This window comes from Sciurus vulgaris (assembly GCF_902686455.1).
Source record: "Sciurus vulgaris genome assembly, chromosome: 9".
In the NCBI taxonomy this organism is placed as follows: domain Eukaryota; kingdom Metazoa; phylum Chordata; class Mammalia; order Rodentia; family Sciuridae; genus Sciurus; species Sciurus vulgaris.
The window spans coordinates 81,832,068-81,858,203 of NC_136469.1; the positions used below are offsets into that span (position 1 = coordinate 81,832,068).

The 26,136-nt window shown below is 41.0% G+C and overlaps 1 protein-coding gene across 1 annotated transcript in view; it reads right to left on the reverse strand.

Annotated features, from left to right (window-relative positions):
• The window catches only part of FRAS1 (Fraser extracellular matrix complex subunit 1), a 436,825-nt gene that overhangs the window by 64,230 nt on the left and 346,459 nt on the right, over positions 1-26,136 (reverse strand). Inside the window, exons 41-49 of the mRNA XM_079152936.1 lie at positions 24,493-24,628; positions 20,332-20,522; positions 19,152-19,305; positions 18,204-18,467; positions 16,309-16,497; positions 14,729-14,848; positions 14,277-14,456; positions 1,729-1,853; positions 1,296-1,436 (exon numbers count right to left, since the gene is read on the reverse strand). Of these exons, the coding sequence (XP_079009062.1) occupies positions 1,296-1,436; positions 1,729-1,853; positions 14,277-14,456; positions 14,729-14,848; positions 16,309-16,497; positions 18,204-18,467; positions 19,152-19,305; positions 20,332-20,522; positions 24,493-24,628 (1,500 nt within the window). The remainder of the gene's footprint in view (positions 1-1,295; positions 1,437-1,728; positions 1,854-14,276; positions 14,457-14,728; positions 14,849-16,308; positions 16,498-18,203; positions 18,468-19,151; positions 19,306-20,331; positions 20,523-24,492; positions 24,629-26,136) is intronic.

Here is a 26,136-nt window from a genome sequence, read left to right on the forward strand (position 1 = left end):
CAAAGGCATTTACCAAATAAGGACTGCATTTTTGTAATAGATAGCAGAAACAAAGCTAGAGAGAAAAACTATCTGTTTTACATAATTGGACTTACATTCTGGTGCCTTCGGTTATAGTACTAAAACATTTAATTTCTTTTCTTCAGGTCATGGGGGAAGCCTGAATGTTTAACTTCTACCAGGATGGTAGGAAACAGACCTTTAAAACCGTTCATTTACTCTTCATCCATTTTCCTTACTTTTTCAAAACTTTTATATACAGAATCCCATATGCATCATAACAGAAGTGAATCATCTCTCATTGCTGATTCTAAGGTGACCCACAAAAGGAAAAAGAGATGCATAAAACCTTACTCAGGAGTTTTCACTAACTTAAAGTATAGAGGACTGACCTGGGCCAGCTAGGCCCTCTGTGACCTGGTCCCAGAGTCCCTCCCTGGCCTCCTGCTTGTTTATGGGTTCCAGTCTCTTGGTCTCTTGCAACTTTTGCTGCAGTTCTCAGGACAGAAGAGCATTTGGACTGCAGTACCTTTGCACTTCGGGCTCCTCTACCTGGAGAGTGAATTTCCCCCGGTAACCACATAGCTTGCTCTTTCTCTTAATGATATCCCTGCTCAAATGTGACTTCCTCGGAGAGGCCTTCCCTGACCACTCTAATAGCACAGGCATTAATCTCTGTCTCCTTTCCTCACCTTTCATGTTTTTCTTCATAACCCTTATCATATCTGATGTGATCGGATCTTTCTTTACTATCCTTCCCTACAACTAAAGGTTGCAAACTCCTGAAGCCCAGAACTTCATCCATTTTGTTCACAGCTCTGCTTTTACCACCTAGAGCAGAGCCTACAGCCAATACGTAATAAATATTTGATGCTAGAATGAATAAATGAATGAATGAGTGCACAGAGACGGATACACATAATACCATGCTATAGTCTTACTGCTTAGTAAGTGTGGTGGTGTGCTTTCAGGCAAACTGAATTATGTCTGAAGGTTAGACCATCCACCTGATTTTCTATGAGTCATAATACAAAGCCAGTATGTTAAGAGGATTGCTACATGTAATCAGGGGAGAGAATGAATGTACTTAGGTTTCAGGAAGGGTTTAAAAATGGCTTGATCCCAAATGTATTAGTTCCCCTTTTCCAGAAGGCATGGTGTCCCTGGTTACACATTCCTCCAATATGCTTGCTTTCACCTCACCAATGAGCGCTCCTCTCAGGATGCATACCTATGAAGCAAAGGCTGCCATTAGATCAGCCTCACTCAGCCAGAGACCAGGGGAGCACTCTTACCTCTGTGTCTGCATCCACTGCCTTGAGCTCAAACTCTGTGATGGTCTTCCTCACACCCTCTTGCACGCGCATCCCCCAGTTCTGTACCACAGGCAGCGAATCGTCCACTGGGTGAATAGTGATATGGAAAGTCTGAGTCACCTAGAATGGCAGGAAAGTGCAGGTGGGATGCTTGGCTCCAGCACTACCCATTGATAAGAAGGCAGATGCTCCCTGTGTTCCCTTTCACACCATTCCTGGCATGCCTGACCAACCAGGATCCCAGGAATGAGTACTCTTGGAAAGAGGCCAGGCGGCTGTCAGAGGGTGCCTCTATTTGTTGGCTGAGAGCAGAGGAAAAGGATGCTCTCCTATTACTAGTTTATGCCCACTCCATTCAAAGACAGCAAGGAATCGATACCCACTCAAGGATGGAATCCAGCGCCTGGCTTACCTCATTGGTTCCATCAGACAGCACAAAGCTGAAGGCATCAGAATGCTTTTCCGTCTCACTCGAATGGACATATTGAACGTTTCGTGAAGTCAGGTCAGTCTGAGTAAAGGAACTAATCCGGATACCTGGTGAAAGGAGAAGAGAGAAACAGAAAGAATGTCAAAATGCTTCTAAGGCTAGGGAAACGTCAGACTCTCACAGGGAGAGAATGAGAGAAGTCCTTTGTATTTTCCCCTTAGCTTTTATGTTCTGCCCTCGAAGACCTTGCATGAAGTGGTTTGTGGATTTTTTTCCCTCTACAACAGCAAATGTTCTGTGGGAGCACATGTTAACTTTATTATCACAGCTTCTACAGAGTGCCAAGCCAACAGCAGGTGTGCCGTAAATGCTACGCTCCTTTCTCCTGGGGTTTAAGTACATTTAGGTAAAGTCTGTGAAAGGCAGAGCCATTGCTTTATTTTCCAAACGCCTCTCTCTTAAGTTTCACAGTCCCCTATGACCTCATGGTACTTTCGGAAATCTGACCTAATTTTTAAATATTGTGCAATGGTTTAGCTTTTGAACACCGGAGTTATAAGACTCAGCTACACATAGCCTTGCTTCTGTGATCGGTGAGCCATCCCTGGCCTCCATAATTTCACTAGATATTTTCAAGTTCCCTTTCAACTCTCAGGACTATAATCCTAGCTTCTCATTGACAATTTTATCCAGTCAGACTGTAACAAAACTTCCTGCATGACTCTGGGCCTTGAATAATCATTCTACATCAAATTGAAAACAGCCTAGAAAAACAATATTCTTAATAATATGATATAGTTCGGAGGTTGAGGCAGGAGGATCTCAAGTTCAAAGCCAGCCTCAGCAAAAGCGAGGCTAAGCAACTCAGTGAGACCCTATCTCTAAATAAAATACAAATTAGGGCTGGGGATGTGGCTTAGTGGTGGAGTGCCCCTGAGTTCAATCCACAGTACCCACCATCCAAACAATAATAATATAGAAAAAAACCATGTTAAATTTTTTGGTAGCATCTTTTTAAAAGAAAAAAAAAAAAACTAAAGCAATTTGAAATAATGAAAAGGTATCCCACAAATGTACATCATCTATTTTCAAATGCTTAGCAACATTTAGTAAATCAGCCCAGAATTCTTGCTTCCATCTTAGGGCTAGTGGACACACACTCTGGTACCAGTCACGGAGGAAACAAGACCTGTATCTTTTAGTCCCTTATCATAAATTCCCTCTTTCTGATCCTGGGTATTGGAAAATTAATCCATTTAATCTAGTCCTTTAGTTTAGCCCTGAAATTCATTTGCTGCTTCCTGAGATTTATTATTGTTCATTATTAATCCTGGCAAAACCAGTTTGGCTTTTCTATGAAAAAACAGAAACTCTATTTTGATTAATATAAAGTTAAGTGTGACAAGCAGTATCTCTGTTTCATCTTTAAAAAAAAAAATCAAACCACACGGCTTACATTTGCATCTCTCTTTATCATCTGAAATTTGTCACCCAGATACAATAGCCTTCTGAATATTGGGGCATTAATTTTCTGATGAGGCATTTTATATTTCTGTGCTTGCTGTATCAGTTCTTGACAGGCAAGAAATGCAGCCCACTGTCTTATAGCTTTGTCTTGTGACTCTGGACAGAAATCCATACCATTTTTTAAAAATTTAATAACTTCAGAGTGAGTGCACTGAGAAATTTAAATCTCTTCCCCTGCTGTGAATCCATCCTCACAGTTCATGAGAAAATACTTATCTGGGTTCTCACAATCAACTGGTCACCTATTCACTGTTTCCTTTATGAGAGCCCAAGACTGATTACAACATTAAGTTTTTGCTTTCCTCTTGGGAAGGAAGCTCTGTGATCAATCCTTTTATTTATTTATTTTAAAAACATTTTTTATTGAAGTAAAATTGACTGCAGTATATTACACACATTTAGAGTACACAATTTCATAAGCTTTGGCACTCCCATGAAACCACTACCTCTATCAAAAGAGTGAATACATCCATCACTCCCCAAGTTTCCAAGTGATACTTCAAAATCCTTCTATCCTTCCATTCTCCATCCCCCATCCCAACCAAAAGCACTCAATGAATGGTTTCTGTCACCATAGATTCGTTGGCATTTTTGCAACTTTTTAATAAATAGAATCATACAGTATGTACTATTTTGTGTCTGCTTTCTTTCTCTTAGCATAATTATTTTGAGATCCAGCAGATATTAATAGTTTACTCTTTGCTATTGGTGAGTAGTATTTTACTGTGAGGATATATCATAATTTTTTTATTCATATTCATCTGTTGATGAACATTTGGGTTTTTTTTTTCAGTTGGGGATATTGCATATAAAGCTGCTATGATTATTTGTGTACAAGTCTATGTATGGACACAAGTTTTTGCTCTTGGGTAATTCTCTAGAAGTGGAATGGCTGGAATATATGCTAGGTATGTGCCTAATTTTTTAGGAAACTGGTAAGCTCTTCTTCCAAAGTGGTAGAACCATTTTGCATTTTCACTAGTAGTGTGTGAAAGCTCTGGGCTTGGTCTTAGTGGGAATTTCCCAGTATAGTTACATTTTAGTGGGATTTTTCCAATTTGATCTAGTGAACATCAAGCGCCCACCACAGGCAGAACACTAATTCAGACATGCTTATACATGTTGAATTTTATCTTTTAACAGCTCTGGGAGGTTGAGGTAGGTATTTGACTCCCGTTTTATAGATTAAGACAGTAATAGAGTTATGAATATAATTAAAGAGTTATGAGCTCTACTCAAGGTCACATGGCTAATAAGAGGGTAAGGCTGGGATTGGAACTCAGGCAGTCTAATGACAAAGCCTATGTCTGCTGGGAGTGCTCTCTGTAAGAGCCAGTTAGACAGGAGCTTCTTGGATTTACCCTTATTCTTTAACTCTCTTTCAATAAAAAAAAAAGTAATATATGCCCATTAAAGAAAATGTGAAAAACACAGAAAAGTAGGAGAGAATAATAAAAATCAGTCTTACACTAATCACTGAAATATCACCATTATCATATCTTTGAATTGTTCCTCCTAAAATACTTTATTGACTTCAGTCCCTTTTTTGTCTGAAATACTAATTTTGATGGGGTTTAAAATTATTTAAATGATAACCACATTTACCCGCCAGAGGGAAACAAGCTGATGTGAACACAGGCTTCAAGGGGGCAAGGATTTTTCTTGCGTCTTCACTGATGTTCCCCTAGAGCAGTGCCTGCCACATGGCAGGTGCTCAAACTATATCTGGTGAATCTGTTTAGTTCATCTGCTATAATCTGTGTCTAGGAGGTTCTTCTGAGCACAGATTTCCAATCCCTAGACACTTTTCATTTTTTAAAATTTAGCCTTTGCTAATTGGGTATTGGAAGATGTCAGTTACTCACTTGCCAGAAAGATGGTGTTTCGAATAACATATTTCCCTCTTGGCTGTCACAGCAGGTAGTTGTTTGAAATTCTTGAAGGCTTTTAATCCCATTGAAGGTGTTTTCGGTCACCAACCTGCTGGCTAAACTATATATCTGGCAGTGTTACAGAGACCCACATTAACCCTGTCAGTTTTTCCAATTCCCCTGGAAGGCCTGCATGTTAGAGAAGGCTCAGTCCAGGTCAGGGAAGCGGTGCGGGAATAAAGCATCTCCAGAGAAATTGCCTTCTTAACAGGATGTTGGGTGTTGCCTGCTTTCAGCACAGCCGTGGGTGGTTCTGCACCTGCTGCCTGTATCCCACATCAGCTCATGCTGTGGGAGACCCTCAGCTTTCTGCTTCAGGTCTTCTCTGAAGCTTCTTATTAGGGGTTGAATTGCAAGTGCACCTTCTTCTTACCCCAAATTCATATGCTGAAGTCTCAACCCTCAGTGCCTCAGAATGTGACCGTGTTTGGAAATAGGGTCACTGCAGATGTAATCAGATAACGTCAAGTCATTAGGGTGGGCCTTAATTCAATATGATGGCATCATGAGAAAGAAAAATTTGGACACAGACCATTAAGGGGAGAATACCATGTGAACATGAAGATGGCCACGTACGTGACAAGGAGAAAGACCTGGAACACACACGTCCCTCACAGCCCTCACAACCAACCAACCCCACCAACACCTTGATCTCCAACTTCTGGCCTCCAAAACTATAAGAAAATAATTTTTGTGGTTTAAACTGTGCAGTTCATAGTACTTTTTCTTTTTACAGCATCCCTAACCACAATGTATCCCTCCTCTCTGGGAAAGCCCAAACTAACAATGGGTGCATCCTATTTTAGTTGGCGTCACAACACCTAGAGAGGATGGAAAAAGAGTATCACCTCTGAGAAGTCTTTCCTGACAACCCCCACCCTGTCAAAGTTTGACTTGCTGTCCTCCGGGCTTCGGCTGTCCTCTGTCATGTTACTGTCACAGCTACTGAAACACATTTGCATGTATTTGTTTACATGCCCACTTCCCAAACATAGGTTTTTTTTTTTTTTTCTTTTAGTAGCTACTGAATGAACTCTTGTTGAAGGAAGAGAGGGAAGGAAACTGTATTAGTCAGTTTTTTGTCACTATGATCAAAATACCTGACATACACAATGTAAAGGAAGAAAGACTTATTTTGGCTCATGGTTGCAGAGGTTTCAGCCCATAGCGGTATTGCTTTGGTCCTAAAGTGAGGCAGAACATAATGGCAGAAGGGTACGATGGAGGAAAGCTGCTCTGCTCATGGCATCCAGGAAACAGAGAAATTGGGGACAGGGTGGAGGTGGAGGGAGAGGCTGAGGATAAGAAATGCCCTTTCAGGGCATGCCTCCAATGACCTACTTCCTCCAACCCAGTCTCACCCCCTAGTTTCCATCACTTCCCTACTGGGAAGTTCATTCAGCTACCAGGGGGTTAATCCACTAATGAGGAAGGAGCCCTCATGATCTAATCACTTTCTAAAAGCTCTACCTCTGAATATTGCTGCCCTGGGGACCAAGCCTTTAACACACGAGCCTTTGGGAGACATTTCGGATCCAAACTGTGAAAGAAGCCCTTCTAATATGACAGAATATCATGTATATAATTGCAACTCAGTCTGGAATCAGAATCTCATGGGGATGTGCTATGGTTTGCATATGGTATGAGTGTCTCCCCAAAAGTTTCATGTGTTGGAAACTTGGTCCCAATGTGGTATTACTAACAAGTGGTGGAACCTTTGAGAGGTGGGACCTAATGGGAGGTTATTTGGAGTGAGTGAGTTACTGTAAGAGTGGGTTACTATAAACATAGTCAGACTGGCAATTCCCCAGTCTCTGGTTTCCTATCTCACCATACAGTCTCTCCCTCTCACATAATCTGTCAACATTTTGCTGTCCACCATGACATAGCCATGACATAGCTGTGACATAGCCATGAGAAACCTCACCAGAAGATGAGCAGGTGGGGATGTCTGACCTTGGGCTCTGATTCTTCAAAACTGTGAATTAAATAAACCTCTTTTCTTTTTATTTTTCTTCTTTTTTTTATTTTAGCAAGTCTCTCTTTTTAAATTTTTTTTATTTGTTTTAATTAGTTCTATATGATAGTAGAATGCATTTTGATACACCATATATAATGGAGTACAATTTCTCATTCTTCTGGTTATATATTATGTAGAATACCACCAGTCATATGGTTATATATGTACATGGAGTAATAATGTCTGATTCATTCTACTATTCTTTCCCCCGCAAGTCCCCTCCCCTCCTCTCACTCCCCTCTGCCTAATCTAAAATAACTCTATTCTTCCCTAGCCCCGCTCCACCATCGTGATATTAGCATCTGCATATTGGAGAAAACATTCAGCTTTTGGTTTTGGGAATTGGCTTATTTTGCTTAGCATGATATTTTCCAGCTCCATCCATTTACCAACAATCAATAAATGGAATGGATTCAAACTAAAAAGCATCTTCTCAGCAAAGGAAACAATTACATGAAGAGAGAGCCTACAGAATGGGAGAAAATCTTTGCCACCTGCACCTCGGATAGAGCATTAATATCCAGGTTATGTAAAGAACTCAAGAAACTTAACATAAAAAAATGAATAACCCAATCAATAAATGGGCTAAGGAACGGAACAGATGAAGTGTGTTCACAGAAGAAACACAATAAATAAATGTATGAAACAATGTTCAACATCTTTAGCAATTAGAGAAATGCAAATCAAAACTACTCTAAGATTTCATCTCATCCCAGTCAGGATGGCAATTATCAAGAATACAAACAACAATAAATGTTGGTGAGGATGTGGGGGAAAAGGTACACTCATACATTGCTGGTGGGACTCCAAATTGGTGCAACCACTCTGGAAAGCAGTATGGAGATTCCTCAGAAAACTTGAAATGGAACCACCATTTGACCCAGCTATCCCACTTCTTGGTTTATACCCCAAGGACTTAAAATCAGCATACTACTGTGATGCAGCCACATCAATGTTTATAGCAGCTCAAATCACATTAGTTAAACTATGGAACCAACCTAGGTGTCCTTCAACAAAGGAATGGATAAAAAAAAGTGATATATATATATATATATAAAATATATATATAAAATTATATATATATATATATATATAAATGGGATATTACTTAGCCTTAAAGAAGAATGAAATAAACCTCTTTTCTTTATGAAATAAAGATACTCATCTTAGATATTTTGTCACAGCAGCAGAACATGGACTAATAAATGGTGTTTTAAAAAGACATTCATGTATAAGCCCCATCAGAGACTTATTTATAGGTCTGGGTGGAGCCTGAGTATCATTTTTAAACACATCCTCTGTGACTCTCATGTTCAGACAAGGCAGAGAATCACTGACATAATAGAAATGTTGAAAGAACAATCAGAAAGCCTGCTTTGGTTTCTTTCTCTCTGCTTCTTTTCTTGTCTACATGAGTCACATAAGCTAGAGCAAGTCATATAACACAGAAACTTATTTTATCTTATTTTATTCTTTGACATTTCTAAAACTGTGACAGTATAGCTAACTCAGAGGTAGCAGATAAAATAGTAGATGATAACAAGACCATTATTTGAGCTTATTTGATCTGTGTAGTGATGGTCATGTCTGAAGTGACATAAATTCTATGATATTTTTAATAAGAGAAACCGAGTGAACATACTAATAAGAGAACTATTTCTATCTGGTGAATAATGATAATGTTTCACACCACTAGTTAGCTACTAGCTGAGAGGAGCTCCCTGTGCAATTTCACCATATATGAAGATATCAGGCACAAACTAACTTCCACAAAAATATAAAACTAGCAAGGGGTGAGGAATCTGAATGGTCTAACCACACATGCACAATTGAAGAAGCCAAATGTGCTGCAGTTCACACACCCCAGGAGGCAACCTGAACACCAGACAGTCTGATTCACTGGGGTGGCCGAGCCAAGCCTATGATACTGCCCTGAGACCCTCACTTGGCCCTCTCTCCTTCTAACTGTGCACCCCCCAAGCAAAGTGTCATCTGTGGCCACGTGGTCTCTCGTGATGCCATCACTCCATTCTGAAATCTAGTTCAGGTGATATTATAGTTTCTGGGCAAAATGCCCACTTCCCTGAGGAGTTTCAGAAGTTTAAAAGGCCAGGAGGCACATTAATGAATTGAGGTAGGGAAAGGGAAGAGATGCACATTTGAAAGGTAATTCACTTTTTTAGGAGCATTAATTTACCTCCTTTAAGGAGTGAATATTTGGCAGCAAGCACAGAACAGAGAGTGAAAACGTTATGTGCAGTCTCCTTACGTGTTCACTGTTGGAGAAAAACTTAGCTGTGAGGTTCCAGGACAGACAGAGGACCTAAGGACTTTGGACTCCCAGGCTCCTCCTTGGGGTGCTCACTTTTGTGGGAAAGTCCTCTGGTGATTAGAAAACAGGTGACAGAAGGACTTTCCATTCATTGGGGGTAGACTCACTCATTTGAGTGATTTTAAGATTTGAGAGCAAGACCATCTCCTGAGGTGAACATATAACTCTCAGACTGAAGGGAAAACACATGGGGGTTCACTCAAAGTTCCCAGAAGGGCAGGGATCTCTGAAACCTATGATTCAGGCTGCAAAACCTATGAAACATGCTGATGAGGCTAAGCACCATGAAAAGCACTTTTCTTCTGTCAGCATCTCAAGCAGAATCATGAAGACCTATCTTCAGTGTTCTCTGTTGCCATGTCCCTGTGGGGTGACACTGTCTTCCCTGCTAAGCACAATGGCTCACCTGAGGCTCAGGTTTGGCTTCCAGTGGCCACGACAAGGAGAGGAAACCATCCGGGACCACCTGACTTATTGATGTAATAAAGAGCTACGTGGTTACCCAGCAGCAGAATTTTTCATTGGTGCCTAAGTGCCTTTAGGAATTTTGACAGATTATATAGGACTTTTCTTGGTCTGGCCAAGAAACCATTATGTCACTCCAGCCTTGGAGGAGGGATTGTTGTACTGGCAAGGGGGATGCCAGCAGGAGGTAGTCCTTGAAGTATTTCAGAGACAGCAGTACTTCCTGGAGCACTTGGGGTAAGACTGAAATCAATGTGGTGTTGAGAGTTGTGGGGTCAACGTTGAATGCAACTGTGCTGATATCGACATTCTCTATTGGGGATGAAATTAAAATTAACACAAGGATTCAGATTTTGGATTATATGCCTCAGTCTACTATTTCTTACTAATAGCCCTGTTAGCCATCTAGGAGGAACAAGTTGGTTCAGGACCTCACCTTTAATTTCAAGACATTTAGCATCCCATCTCTATCCTCTAAATGCTTGTTCAGCCACTGCTACCCCTCTCCCCACCTGAGCCAGCATGACAACTTGCATTGTAGAGGTGACGACCATATGACCGATCCCTTGAGGACCAGCTGTGCTGGAGATTGCTACATTCCAACATTCTTTCTCTTCTTCCTAAAACTTATGTCGGCTGACTTCCAGGTAAGCAATTGGCTGCCCAGTTAGAGGCTACATTTGTCAGCTACCTCTCAGCTTTGTGCAGCTGTGATCACACAAAAGTGATGTGTGTTCTTGCAGCAATGCTACTAAAAGAGAAATGGATATGGACTCTCCTTTCCTGCTGGCGGGAGGGTGATAACAAAAGTGGTCTCCCTGAGTCAGAGATGGAAGCCTGGTGTCGAGGATCACTGAGTCACCTCTGGCCTCTGGTTTATTCTGTGAGAAAAAAATACCTTTCCTGGTTAAGTCACTGCATTTTGGGGTCTATTCCTTCCAGCAGTTTAGCTTCTATTTTTGTTAATTCTATTCCTTATTCTCATTTCCCAAAAAAAACAGGGTCTTTTGGGTTTAGGGGAGAAGGGAAACCCTGCTGTGAGGGTGCATTTCCTCCACCTTGAAGGACAGCAGGAACAGGGACTTGACTGCCAGGCTAGCCTCTTGGTGGTAGCAGGTCCAGACTGTCTTTTGCACAGTCCAGAAGGCACACAAGGCTCTCTGTAGCTCCTTGGGGGAGAAAAGAGGATTTCTGTACTTTTTTCTCTCTGTTTAAGGTGGACAATCAATTACAATCGGCTTGACAGCATGAGGATAAATCCATTTCATAGTAAGGCATCAAGATGGAGTCTGCTCACACTGGTGCCTAATGCTATTCCAGGAGGCATGCAGCCCCCAAATAGCTCAGCACGGGCTCTGAGGACACTGACCTAGAAGTTGCTCTGATCTTAGAAAGAATAGGTTCCTCCCAACCTTGACTCCTGCTAGACCCATCCTCACCTAGTAAGACAATGCTTTTCTCTAAGTTATAGCCTTCAGAGAGGCTGAGAGGTAATCCACATGGACTTCCTCCAAAGGGAGATCTTTGACATTTAAAAGAATCAGATTCATGATTCAAAGGAAAGGGATCAATGTAGATTAGGATGAGGGAGGGGCAGTTGGTTCAGGATTTCACCTATTAATTTCAGGACATTTAGCATCCCATCTCTGTCCTCTAAATGCTTGTTCGGCCACTGCTCCCCCTCTCCCCATCTGAGCCAGCATGACAACTTGCATTGTAGAGGTGACGACCATATGACCGACCCCAATTGCTCTGTCCTACTGGCAATGGGGAGGGGCTCCAGGAGTAAAAAGGAGGGGCTGAATCCTTGTACCTGCTTTATTTAGCATTACTAGAAAGAGGCAGATTAAGCAAACCTGGTGAGGACAGAAGACATGGATTAGGAAGTTAAGCCTATTGGGAAAGAGGAGGTGAAGGACTGTCCCAGGTAAATGGAATGTCCTCCCTATTTTGGAGGGTACTGTCCCAGGAAGAGGGAGCAGCATGATTACCTACTGGTGTCTCTCTCTCGAAGCAGAGCTGGCCTGATCTTGACAACCAGATTTTAAGCCCAGTGAAGTCTGAGAGTTATGAAAAAAAAAAAAAAAAAAAAAAAAGGGGGAATGTGGAGTCTCACATCTCCCAGGACTCTTCACCAGCCTGGGGTCAGAGGAGAGCAAGGGTTGAAACTTATCAGCAGGTGGGCAATGGGCAATGCCTTGCAAAGCCTGGAGCTTTTTAAAGCGCTGTGCAGCGTGCATGCAGTTGCTTAGCACAATAGCCAGTCTGCCCTTTCATCTTTGGAGAGATACAATCAGCAACCTGACAGAATTCTGGCAGAAGCAATTAACTCATGAATTAGTTATCAAATATCTCATGCAGCCAAGGTCTTGAGGGTGCTGATCTGCATACTTTCCCAGGAACTTGGGGACAAAGGGGAAGGCCACCAGCTTTAATTTGCATTAGGGACTTTAGCCAATCTGTCCATTCCCCTCCATGCCCTCCCACCCTAAACATTCAACACCTTCTCCTCCACCATCACCCTGGACCCAGAGAAGTCTCTTCCCTCACCTCCTCTGCTCCATCACCCTCTACCTTTTGCAGCTCATCTCTCACCACCTCCTGCTGCAGCCACACTGGACTTGCTATCTCTTTGCCTGGATGATTCTGACTCCAGATATTTATACTCGCTGATTACCTCAGACTGGCATATTCTTTTATATTCCTCAGTGTGCCTGGCTCCCTCTCTTTCTTCAGATCTCTGCTCAAGTGTCATCTGATTACTAGGGAGAACTTGCCTCGTCCCCTTCTTCCTGTGCTCCCTGGGAACACCCTTGTTCCTCTCCCCAACACTCATCACCACCTGTTATACAATATATTTGTTTGCTTCTTTGTTTACTGTCTGATGCTCTGCATTAGAAAATGGGTACTATAAGGGTAAGCACTTCCCTGTTTTGATATTTCCCTGGTTGAATGAAAAATCTGTAACTCAAAAGCCAAAGAAAACCAATGAAGATTTAAATCTCCTGCAAACTGTCACTGTTTCCTATGTTCTAAGAAATAAAGACAATTCTACCTTCAGATTGTTTACTCAGCAAATACCTCTGGTCCCTCACATTTATTCAGCTGCCAAGATCAAGAGGTTCTCCCCTGGAACTGCTTCCTTCCTTATTCCTCCCTCAGTCAGTGAATGACTACTGACTACTCACTTCCTAGATGCTGGGTATTGTCCCTCATGTTTGTCTTTGCTCTTCCCACTACTGCCCCTCCAGATGAAGTCTCACCACTTTCTCCCTGTCCCAGTATAGAAACTTCCAAACACGCTCACTGCCTCCTTTCCCTCTCCTTCAGTTTATCCTGTTGGATGCTGCCTGATGAACTTCATGTCCCTCCCTGCTCAAAATTCTGCAGTGGCTCACTGTTTCCTATAGTGTCAGAGAGATTATTCCTCCCAGTTCTGAGGGTTCACCATACAATCTCAATTTCCCCATGATCCCCGTAGTACATTCTTAAATGCCACCCCAGTGCACTTCCTTACCCTATGTAGACACTCCCATTGTGAACTCCTATGCCTCTAGGTTTAGACCTTTCTTTAAACATCTATAGCTTTCCCTGAGTTGTGGTTATCTGCAGAAGTTCCTTATCTTACTTATAGAGAACTCTGGAGAGCTAGGATTGCATCTCATTCATCTTTTTTTCCTGAGCCACAGCTAAACAGAATCTTGCTAGTATATATGTTCATTCACTACTTGTTGAACCGAATATATTTTAAAGAATTATTATTTTTATTTATTTTTTTGGTGCTGAGGATTAAATCCAGGCCTTGAGCATGGTAAACATGCACTCTACCACTGAGCTATATCTCCAGCCTCTGAATTGAAATTTTAAGCACAGAATGTTGCACCATGCCAGGTGCTCAAGGGTATGCAGATGAATAGCATGCAGTGTTTGATTTATAGGAATTGACTAATTATGGAGATAAGATTGCTTACATAAAATTGTAATATTTTTTGAGGTTCAAGGATCATGTATGTTAAGCACGTGTTCAGATCCCTGACCCCAAATTAAAATTTTTATTCACTATAACCAAGTAATTGAGTACCTATTGTATGTTAAGTATAATACAATATAATATGTAATGGTCAAAATTAGTGAGGCAGAAACCAAAAGCAAATTAAAGCAGATTCTAACTGAACAAGTACAGCTGATTTAGCTATCCCTAACACTTATTGAAATCTAACTTTTGGTTGGATGAAGCAAGAGATGATAGATGTACCTGGAGATGCTGCATGTTCCAAGTGACCCAGCTGGGGCTGTTTAGTGATTCTGTAGATCAATTCTGCAGGCTCACTATCATGGTCAGTGGCTGAGAGCTGTAGGGTGGTGATTTTCTTCACTGAGTTTTCATCCAAGACCAGCCCTTTATTGGTGATGATCACTGGTGGGGATTTGTCCTCTGAAAGTACCAGAGATGATTTGAAATGAGATCTTTTCAGCCTTATTTCTTCAGTTCCAAGCCTGGTAGCCAGGGTAAGGACCAGAGCAATCCTCGAGGGACCTCATCAGCGGGCCAAAGCTATGCAACAGTCATACTGGTGGTATGATTTTCAACTTTCATGCTGGCTAGGTGAAGGGAAGAATTCAAGCTTCAAGGTGATCACAGTGTAAACTACATAACTTCAGAACTGCTGAAGTATTTTTGCATTGGAAAACCTCATGCCCCCTTACCTAAAACACTGATGGAAAATGACTGGTCAATCAATTTGTTGCCTTCTCCATCAACCACGTCAAATTTAAAAGCAAAGCTCCCACCAGGTTCTCCTGTTCCATGACTGAATTCTACCTGCCCTAATGAAAGGAAAAAAAAATTCAAGATTTGTCATTAATGTTTTCTGTCCTTGTTTCTGGAGTGAAAGGGGACTTCAATTGGTATTCACACCAATGAATCATTTTGATACCACCTTTGACATTTTAATCTAAAGTTTTCATTTCTTCCCTTCCCTCTCCCACCATTGACTTGCTCATACCCAAAGACATCCTCATAACAAATTCACTTGAAGTGACATTTCTTATAGCTGAAGCTTGGCCTTTTTAAAAGACATTTCTTATGATTGAGGCTCCGTCTCTAAGGAGGTCTCAGGACGAAACTGCCCGTGTGCAAAATGTGCACCAACCACACTCACATCACTCGGAGTGGCCCTGCTATTTATCCCTATCGCAAGGCAACAGGATGCTGCAGCCCTGCCTCTCAGGGCTCTTCACTCTCCACTGCCCCATATGTGCAGTAATATGGGCCATACCAGCAGAAAAGAAATAGATAAGCACACAAATAAACTCCCCATGGAGGTCAAAAGGATCAGAAGGGAGAAGTAGAATGCATTACATTTTTGTTACCCCACAGCATCATTTATATGTACCCATCAATATAAATATAACTAAACCTCTGAGAGAAGGTGTCCTGTCTCATTTTTTATAAGGAGACCCAGAGGCACATGATAATTAAGGAATTCCTATTCCTTTGTCCATTCCTCCCTCTTCACTGAAGCACAGGCAGATCCAATGAGAATTAAGTTGCTTTCAATCTTAGGTGTTTGTGAATGGGAAGTACCCTTGTTTCTGCTCTTCAGAGGCATGTTTCTACCTCAAAAAGGAACTGCACATCATCACATGACTTTGGACATTTTTCTCCTCCCAATACTAACTTTTTTCCCTCCTATACCCCCTGAAAGCACTGTACAGTAACTACGTAGCATTTAACATTTATGCCTTCACATTACATCAGCATTTCCTGAAGGAGGGATGAGCCATGTAATTTCCCCCAGGCAGCTCCGATTTATGCCCTTCTATTTTGCTTAGTTCATTAACTTGTGCTCTTTGGGGAGCTGAAAAGAGATATAAATTGCTCACCTAAGGAAGGCATAATTTTCACCTTAATCCATCCCAACTCACTTCTTTTTTCTTTTCCTCTCTCATACACACTTTTTAGCATCCTAGAAAGTCAAAATGACTTTTTTTCCCCTCCATAATTGACTTCAATTTAATTAATGCTATGTCAAAGCATGCACATTTTTTGCCAAGAAAGATAAAGATAACTCTCCAACTCCTTCCTTCTTCTTCTTCTTCTTCTTTTTTTTTTTTTTTTTTTTGACAACAACAGCAACAAAAGATAGAGACCAAGAGAAAAAGAAGTTGTAACTCAGCTCTTATTCAAAACAAAGTATGCATGCTTTACTGCCACAGGCTACCACTCCACTTTTCTACTGTGGGTAGGGTCCTTGAAAATGGATAGGCAGAGAGAACTGGCTGACCTTGGTTAATGTCTGCCTGGGTGAAACTTCGAATGGGACCTTTCACAGAGATTTGCTCCAAGTTGTCTTGCTTAACCTTCTGCAGGCGTCCTGCACCTGGATCTTCTTTCATGATGTACATAACCTGACGGTCATCTGAGTCAATATCTGTCACTTTCAAATGCTGTTCTGTGATGCGTGCTACAGATCCTGAAAATGAATAGAAAAGAGTAGGTCATTCTCCATCCTTTCCTTCAAATGGCATGTCAAGTGATTTCAGGAGAATGGAGGCTAAATTATCACACATTTTTGGAGGCCTCCGTACCAGGCACTTCCCCTTCTCAGTTTCCAGATGAGTAAAGTTTAATTACCCTGAATGAAATAGTCTCCTCAACTTAGATCTGAGCCCCTTTTCTCTTCTTATCCATTTTACTTTCCCGAGACTCATTCTACCCAGTGGACTATCAGTTAGTACTTGGATCTATGTAATAACTCCTGGTTCTGTGATACAAATAACTTTTGGACCTACGATGAAATCTGCTTGAGTTTAATGTAGTTACTTGTTTTGAGGATAACCGAATCAGGAAAAAAAAGAAAAATAGCTTCACATAAACTCAGAAACATATCTGAGAAGTCATCTCAGAGGGAATTGTCAAAAATCAATGTTTCTGAAAACAGAGGATAAACTGAGTCTCAGGAGCAGGGTGACCTGCTGCATGGGTGTCAGGGTTGGACGCAGGGTACTCCCTGCTGGAAAACACCTCTTCTCAAGGTCTTGCCCTTTTGCTCTCCTGTCCAGCCATTTTCTCATGTTAAAAATAGTAAATCCCAGTAAAGTAGAGCCTGTCATTCATGTGTCATGATTCCTGGAGTTTGGAGTGGCAGCGTACCATGGGGCCTGAACATTCCTGCATGTTCTTACTGGATAATGCCTCCAATGCCCAGCCATGACCACTTTACTCAACCATCTATCAGCAAGTATCCTTGAGGGATGAGGTACTATCTTCCTTGGGACATAGGTCAGAATCTATTGCTAGGATATAGAAAGTTCTCCAAGGTAAGCTCCTCTCCTGGAATACACCACACTGCATGTGAAGGCATTCCTATGGGCCATCTGCATCACCCCCATGGGACTTGAAAGGTAGAGGGATCCAGTGCAAACTTGCTGATGTCCATGCTGCCTGCAGCACCGTGAGTATGCAGATGGAGGAATCTTGTGTCTTCTGTCAGCATCCACGAAACAGTAACAGACTAGCAATATTAATTTGTAAGTAGGGTAAAGGTAAATCCTAGACTTGATACTGGGACTTCTGGAAATGCTTAAAGTTTTAAATACCATCATACCATATGTTTTTCAACATAAACTACAGGTGAATCTAAGAATAGATAACAGAATCCCAGCATGATGGAGACATGCTAGGCAAAAAGCACACTCCCTCATTACGTAGCTCCCTACTGCAGAGTCCAAGACTAATAATAGTTGCAGGTCTTTCAATGTTGCTAGCACATGGCAAAATTGTGAAAGTTAGATACTGGAAGTCATATTGATTGATTCTCAGTTATTTGCAATAGGCTATTTTAATACATGATCCCTCCTCCCCCAAACTGTCCCTTCAAGACTTAAAAAAATAAATAAATAAATAAGCATCTTGAATATTTTGCTACATTTCTTTTGCCATCTCTTTCTATGGGGTTAACAGAACAGAAGTAATGCTACAGGTAACCTAGGCCTGGGAGTAGTTGGATAAATTAAGATTTTTGAGGACCCCGAAAATACTGTAAATTCTTTGCAAATTTTTCTCAAATTTACAGAGACTTCTGGTCCAAGGAATTTCACAGGCTCACATTTGTCATGCACAAAAAAAAAAAAAAAAATGAGGATGGAAGAAGCAAGGCCACCTCCTCTTCTGTGGTACCTGCTGAGAGCTGTAGGCCTCGGTTCACAGCCAAGCGGGGGGTGTCACTTATGGGCAGTTCTATGTAGACCTCCATCCTCCCTGTGTCCACATGGAGGCCATCAGTGAGCGAGAACCGGAACTCATCCACTGCTATGCCAGAGCTACTGGGTATGTACCCAATCAGCTCCGCCAGGATATCCTGGTAGGTGAAGGAGGAACCCTGGGCTAAAACGGTCCCATTCTCTAGAGGCTCAGAAGCAGTAAGTCTCCGGAGTAGATGACCTAAGGAAGGAAATTTTTTAAAAAGACAAAGAAGCAATGATAGAATATATATGGCACTAAAACATTGTCCACTTATGCCAACCAGTATGAGCCAGAGAGAATACCAGGTACCTCAGAGACTCTTGGTGGCAACAAGTTGACAGTTTACACGCAAGCATAGGCTGACCTCTGGCCTCACCTATAAAGACAAAGTCCTTCTTTTCATGGTTAATAAAAATCTCTTAAAGAGACACAAATGGATGGTGCAATATAGCAGCTTAGGAATCACATCTCCCTCCTGAATTCAAACTCACTTCATTACCTTAACTTTATTTTTCCCTACAGGAAATCTAGCATGCTAAGAAGTTACAGGAGGTGGCTCAAGATTATCTACCAATGCCTGCTCCGAAAGAGAAGATGCAAATGCTGAAAACTGTCTGCTTGAAGTTACACAAGAAAGCAAGAAAACAGCTGAAATTAAATGTCAGAAATACCAATTACCCAGGATTCAGGCTTTTTAAACAATCAGTGTCTACCCTGACACCAAAGAATATTAGCTAGCTGTGAATCTGATTATACATTGATACAAATAATGGACTATAGATAGGAAAGGCAAAGGAATAACCAACTGAAATCTATGTGCTTATTTTAATAACCCATCAGGCACCTCAATTAAGAAGCTTTCTACAGCAGTTTGTGTCCTACCGTGGTCAGGCTTTTTTGTCAATACAAAAATCAGCTCATTATCTGGGGTGTCCAGGTCTTGCAGGCTCAGAGAAGAATTGCTTATCACCACTCCGGAGCTCAGCTGTACTCCAAGGGGCTGCAAGGTCATCTTGGGAGGCTCATCATTCTTCCTCTGATTAAAGCATAAAATATTCAGTCTCACAACAGACATTGGTTTAAGAAGAAAGAAAAAGCACATTATTTAGAGAAAAGTATCATTGTTGCAGAAACTTTCAGTATCAAAATAGCATTTAAAGTGTTACCATCTTTACCTCCTAATCAAAATGATTAGTTTGAAGAGAGACAAAACAGAAAGCCACATAAACAACATGTCCCTTTGAAAAGAAACATTCTTCAAAAAAATCTTCCAAGATATCTTCCATAGGTATAATAAGCATTTCTTCTAGACCAAAACCATAGACATATGTTTTGAGAAGCACAAGTATATTTGGGGGATCAAGAGATTTACTATTTGAGTTATCACTATTTGAACTCAGAACCATCTTTAAAAACTCTAAGCACATCACAGTAGCCATAGAAAGACACCATGTTTGAATGTGATTTTCTAATGCTGTCCTTCAACCCCTTTTCACTGCTGTCCCTTAAGATTCCTTCAGTTTATATTCCCAAGGCAGAAGGTATTCCATTCAGAGATTTATCTCTCTCTCTCTCTCTCTCTCTCTCTCTCTCTCTCTTCCTGGGGGGTGATAGGGCAAGACTGTAGTTGCTCAAATGAAAACATGAATACAGGATCAAGGATTGCATTTCTGTGATGTTTCAATGGAATGAATAAATGCATTAAAATATAAGAAAAGGCAAGTGTGCATACAGAGCCACACACATATGCATGCCTATATTTCACAGAAAATTAAGCATATGTTGGTTTTCATCTAAAGTAGAACTGACAAGTCTTCTCTGACTCTCACAAACGGTTTTCACACAGAAATGAATAAATTTTATCCTGAAATGGAAATTCAGATTTCCAACTCAGACCTTCCCCAAATGCCAACCTTAATTCCATAAGCTTGCCAAAGGTCAGGGTTATGTTTTAAAATTCAAAGTCAAATCCAGTCTTTGCTTTTGAGTCCATAAAAAGAAATCTAGTGGTAAGATACTGGGTGGCCAAGGGCTCAACTTTTCCAACTTCCAAAGTCATTACCTCAATGGTGATATTGATGCTGTGAATTTCTGAACGACTGGCTCCATCACTCACATAAAAACTAAAAATGTCATGTGTTGGCTCGATGCTTTCATGAACACTCTGAAAGTAGTAAATGTAGTTTTCCAGGACATCTTGAATAGGGAATGATGCTTCTAGGTCACTGGTAGCTCCAGGGCCAAAACGATCACCTGTGTCAACATCAAGAGAGAACTTTTACCTTGATTTACTGATTGCTGCTTACTAGGCTCAACTAGAAAATGAGACATTCTTTTCAACACGAGATGAAACTATGCTTGAGGACAAAGCTAGGAGAGTGGGCAAACAAGATCAGGAATTAGAAGACCTGGGAACAGATTCCAATTTCCCCAAGACTATTTCTCATTTATAAATGGATACACCTGCCATGCTGACTCCACAGGTAATCAAATGAGATGACATATGTCAAAGCATTCAGAGTGTTTTTATTTTATATAGCACAGAATCAGTGATTGTTTTTTTAGGAATCTTTCATAAGTCTTGTGATATGTAACAATACAATAGCCAAGATTCTAGCCAGTTTCAAAACCTGGCTATCTGGTCTATCCTGCAAGAGTAACACTCTTTCCTCCACATTAAAAAAAAAAAAAAAAAAAAGTTAACTATATTTAACTTTTTTTTTTCAAGATATCTCTCCTCCAGAAGGTTTGACCTCTCAGTTTCTTAATGAAATGTCTGCCTGTCAGAGCCCAGCCTATGGGAGAGTATAACAGGACTACTGAGATGCTCAGGAACTATTCAGATTCCATGACATTCAGATATAATTCAGGAAGTGATAGGCTTGGTGCCATTCAGAGCTCAGATGCTGCTATGGTTTGGATAAATATTTCCCAAAGGGCCATGTGTTAATGACTTGGTTCCCAGACTGTGTGCTACTGGGGGTGGTGGAGTCTTTAAGAGGTGGAGCCTAGGAAGTGGTCTCCCAGTCACTGAGGGAGTGTTTATGATTTTTTTTTTTTTTTCAGGGCTGGGGATTGAACCCAGGATCTTGTGCATGTGAGGCAAGCATTCTACTAATTATATTCCCAGCCTGGGGGGAGTGTTCTTGAAGGGGTTATTGGAATCCCAGCCCCATCCTCTCTCTCTTTTGCCTCCCAGCCATGGGGTGAGCAATTTTGCTCCAGCACATGCTCCCTGCCATGATGCAATGCTTCACCACAGACCCCAAAACAAAGGGACTGAGTGACCATGAATCAAAATAAACCTTGTCTTTCTTGATTTATCTCATGTGTTTTTACAGTAATGGAAAGCTGACTGAACCAGATGGTATTCAGGTGCTGAGATGCCCAGTTACCATTCAGATCTCCACAAAAAGTGCTAGCTCCAGTTTCCTCTTCTAAGCCCAACCCAAACACTGTAAAAGGCCAATGGGAAGAATAAGAAATGTCTAAGTGATGGATATCTTGTCTTCTACTTGACCATAACCTGAGCCCTTCTAATTGATTGATTTTAAATTGTTACCACAATTTTCTTCTGGAGAAAGAAGAAAAAAGAAACTCTTGTGACTTCAAACATTTCCTGTATATATATCAATAAAGAAAAGTGTAGTTGGCAGATGTGAAAGCAGCAAAGCTTTCCCTTCCCTTCTCCATGATCCATGGAAAATATCAGATCATAAATTAAAAGGCCATTAACTTTCTGAATTATAGACAGTGCCATATTCATTGGCATCTGTACAGAAAGACTAGAATAAAAAGTTTTTTCTTTTTCTATAATTTGAAAGAACTTGAGATATATTTTTCCCTTCAATATGTGAATTTTCTTTACCCTTCCAACTGATTCTTCTGCACATCAGAAAAATAAAGAGATCTAAGCGACTAGTGACCCGATAATCACTAGGGCATACAGTTTAGGGTTTCTAAAGAGAAATGCTAAAATAACTTCCAATTTTTACATTCTCTTTCCATTGATCAGTATAAATAGGGAAAATAGGCTTCTTTGTTTGGGTCAAAAATAGCCTAGGTAAAGCAATTGATGCTCCATAAATAAATCCACATCTAATAATACCTTCTTTTAAATCAACGAAGAACTAAATATGCAACAAGTGAATAGGGTGCCAAAGTTTTAAGCACAAATTCCTACACTTTTTAAAACTGCATTTTCTATTATTTTGACATAAATCATTCTTAAAAATGTGCTTCCCTGCCTTCTTAAACAGAATCTACTATGTGCAAATTAAATAGTTCTTGATGCATTCAGGCTATCATTACGGAAACCAACTACTGCAGAGGTACTGAGGTGGGTCCTGTCCTGTTTGTGCCAGCTCTAAGTGAATTTAACTTCCATACCATAAGATTTCATACCTAACACTACAATCTCTTTCCTTCTTGTTAGTAAGAAGTAAAAGCTGCTTCTTCTAACAGTTTTTAGAAAGATGTTCTTCTGGGAAGCTGGGTTCTGAATTTAGGTAGCAAGTTCCATATATATGCAAAATACTCAGTTCTAAACAGAGGCAAAAGGGCCGCCCCAAGAAGTAGAGAGCAGGATCCTTAGCTGATGTAACCTGGGATGATGATTTTGCTCTCCTGAATGCCTTTTCCTTGATTTCTGGTTTATACCCATGTTACTGCAGACAAGTGATTCTTCTCTAAGTGTGTTCCCTGGGCCAGTAGCCATGAGGTCACCTGTTAGCCAGGAAAAATGCAAATTTACAGGCTACACCAACCTCTTACAACAGGACCTTGGAGGGTGTTGACCAGAAAACTGTTTTCACAAGTCTTTCAGGTGATTAAGGTTTGAGAACCACTTTCTAAAGAGAATTTTCTAAAGTGAGCTACTTACTCCCCTAGATAGCATGCTTATGCTCCTCATGTGTTCCAGATAAATGTAAAAAGGTTTAATAAGAAAGAAACCACATGATGGTGGGGGCCAGCATCCTTTCATAATTTCCCACTGTGTGCATGCTCTTTCCCATGCAAGAAATGCCATTTTCTTTCTTCCCGTGGTGACTCCTGTGAACCCTTCAAGTTCCAGCTGAAATACCATTTCCTCAGGCTTTACCAGCTTCCGAGGTAAAAGCAACTCCTTTGTTCTTTGTATTCTCTTAGAGTTTTGCTCCTTTCCCTACATTGGCATTTGTCATTTATCATAATTGATCAATCTTCGTATCTGTCTACATCTCAAAGCAGAGTTTATGTTATGCAGCTGTTCACCCATCGTATCTAACACAAACATTTGTTGAAACAAACCTAATTCAGCGATAAGCAAATCTGAGTACACACACTGAAAGGCAAGATAAGGAAGAGTTCCAAGTCTTTGGATAGGAAAACATGACCAGTTTAAATGAGTTTCCAGTCGCCAGGCTCAAATCCCAGGCACCATGCTGACCACAGACACCTGCAGTCAGTGGTTTCTCTGTGGGAGCTACTAGCTGCACATCAATTAGAGCCAAGCACTGGTGCTCAGGAATCTCATTGGTGAGGCAGCCACATAGCAACCTGCCATGAGCTGTCTCAACTGCCAGTCATGGTAGATCTCAGGAGACTTGAGGACCGTACATGTCTTTTCGCCTGTCCTTCTCTGTGACTAACACCAGTGAGTCCAGGGCAGATGGTGGAGGGGGAGGGAAGTTGAAGAGGGTCACAGATAGACAGCATGCATTTCAATTCATGTCATAGCCATAGGAGGAGATGATACAAACACTATGGTTCAGCTAAACTGCAGCTGCCTCTCAATAAAAGGACAGAAATTTTTATGTCCTTGACACTCAGTTCTAAATGTTATCCAGAAGCCCCTCTGCCCTCACTGGTAGTAGCATTCCAAACTCCTTCGCCTGACCTATATTATTCATAGCATTATTCACCTTCTGATATCTTACTCAATTTTCTCATTTATTATTATTATGTTCTCTCCTTCCACCAGGATCTGAAGCACTTTGAAGGTAGGGGTTTTGTTTTGCTTTGTTTATTAGTGTTTCCCTGATGCTTTAAAATGCATGGTCCACAGAAAATGCTTAGTAAATTTTCGCTGAATGAATGAAACCTTCTGTTCTTTTATCTCCTTGAAATGTTTCCATTTCTCTTTAGTTCTCCATCACCAGATTTAACTGGAATACAAGTTCTCCTTCCACTGGCCTTTCTTTCCAAATCTCAAACAATTCTACAGCAAAGCTACTACTATTACCTGTTCCTCTGTTCTCAATGCAGCCATATTTGGGCAGCGCGCTTAGCTTAATGATGGCATCTCCCTGGAGGCTCTCATGATCATCCGTTGCAAAGAAATGGTGAAACGAGAGTGGGGCTCTCCCTCCCTCATCAACCTAAGGAAGAAAGAATGCAGAGTCCTTGGGCAGTTGTACATAACGGCAATAAAAAAGAACTGAATTGAAAAGTGCTGCCTGGGGTGACCTTCCAGCACCAATTCCACTTCTGAGAGGAGGCAGATCCTCTCCAGACGAGATGAGGAATGAGCATGCTGCTGAAGCCAGGCAATCTTTCAGCACCTCTCAAAGATACACTCAGACACGATGACTTCCGCATCTCCCTTCAAAGTTGCACTTCATTCAGTGATGGATCTGGTTATAAAGCAGCTCTGGCCCATTCCAATCACCCTCCTCAGCGCAGTTGCACAACAGAATGGCTGCCTTCTTACAGCATCAACATTCAAAAGTCCACACCAAGAGAATGATAAATCCAGTCCTCCCTCCGGCTCTGTGAGGGTGACTGTCCTATAGGTGTTACCATCCAGAATAAAAGTCCCATTTATTTCCTTACATTGTATATTTATAGGTGTGTGGGAAGAAAGGGTTCACCATATATGAAAGCTAATGCTTATCTTAATGTCAAGAAAGAAAATAAATCAGTGTAAGTATAAGCAGTTGCTCAAACTACCTTTTTCCTTTAGGGCTCTGTTTTATATGCTAACTCTGCAACATAAGCCTGGTACTTTTTGCTGACCTGCTGGGAACAGTCAAGCCATTCCACTTTGAACAACTCTTGGCTAACTGTAGGAAGACCTATAAATTACAAAGTGGGACTCTAGGAGTAGGGAGGGTCTAAGTGGTTTCCCCAAGGTGTGGAGATGGAAAAATGGGAAGACTATCAAAATCATTTAGAAACAATTCAGCATCCTGTGAATTTTCAGTTGCTTGACAAAACCAGAAAAACTCCTGAGCTTTTAACATTATGACATGTACATAAAGTGGGAAGAGGAAAACAAATTTACTTTTATAAATGCCCTACCATGCACAAGGTCTGTGTTAAGGGTGACCAATACTATCTTATTAATTATCAGAGAAATCCTTTATGTGTAGGAATGGTAATATTTTTGTGTATGTGTACACGGTACTGGGGACTCAATCCAGGGGTGCTCTACTATTGAGCTACACTCCCAGCCTTTTTAATTTTTATTTTGAGTCAAGGTCTCACTAAGTTGACAGGCTGACCTCAAACTGTGATCTCCCTGCCTCAGCCTCCCAAATTTTGGAATCATAGGTGTGCACCATGGTGCCCAGCCAGAATAGTAATATTTTAAAGATGAAGAAACTGAGGCTAAGAAAGATTAAGTACCAGGTCAAAGGTCACTTTGCTAGTACTTAACAGAGTTAGCACTTGAATTCACATTTGGATAATGTCACTGATGAAGGCTCATTATATTGCTCCTCTTTCCCCAAGGATCTGTTAATATTATTTACAGTGATAAATATCAGCTGAATCTAAAGAGTGACTTGGGGGTACTGTTGGTGTTTTATTTGCTGCCAATGTTAAATTGCAAATTCCTCAAAGATACATTCTACTTCTCCTTTACTCCCAATTACAACAATATTGA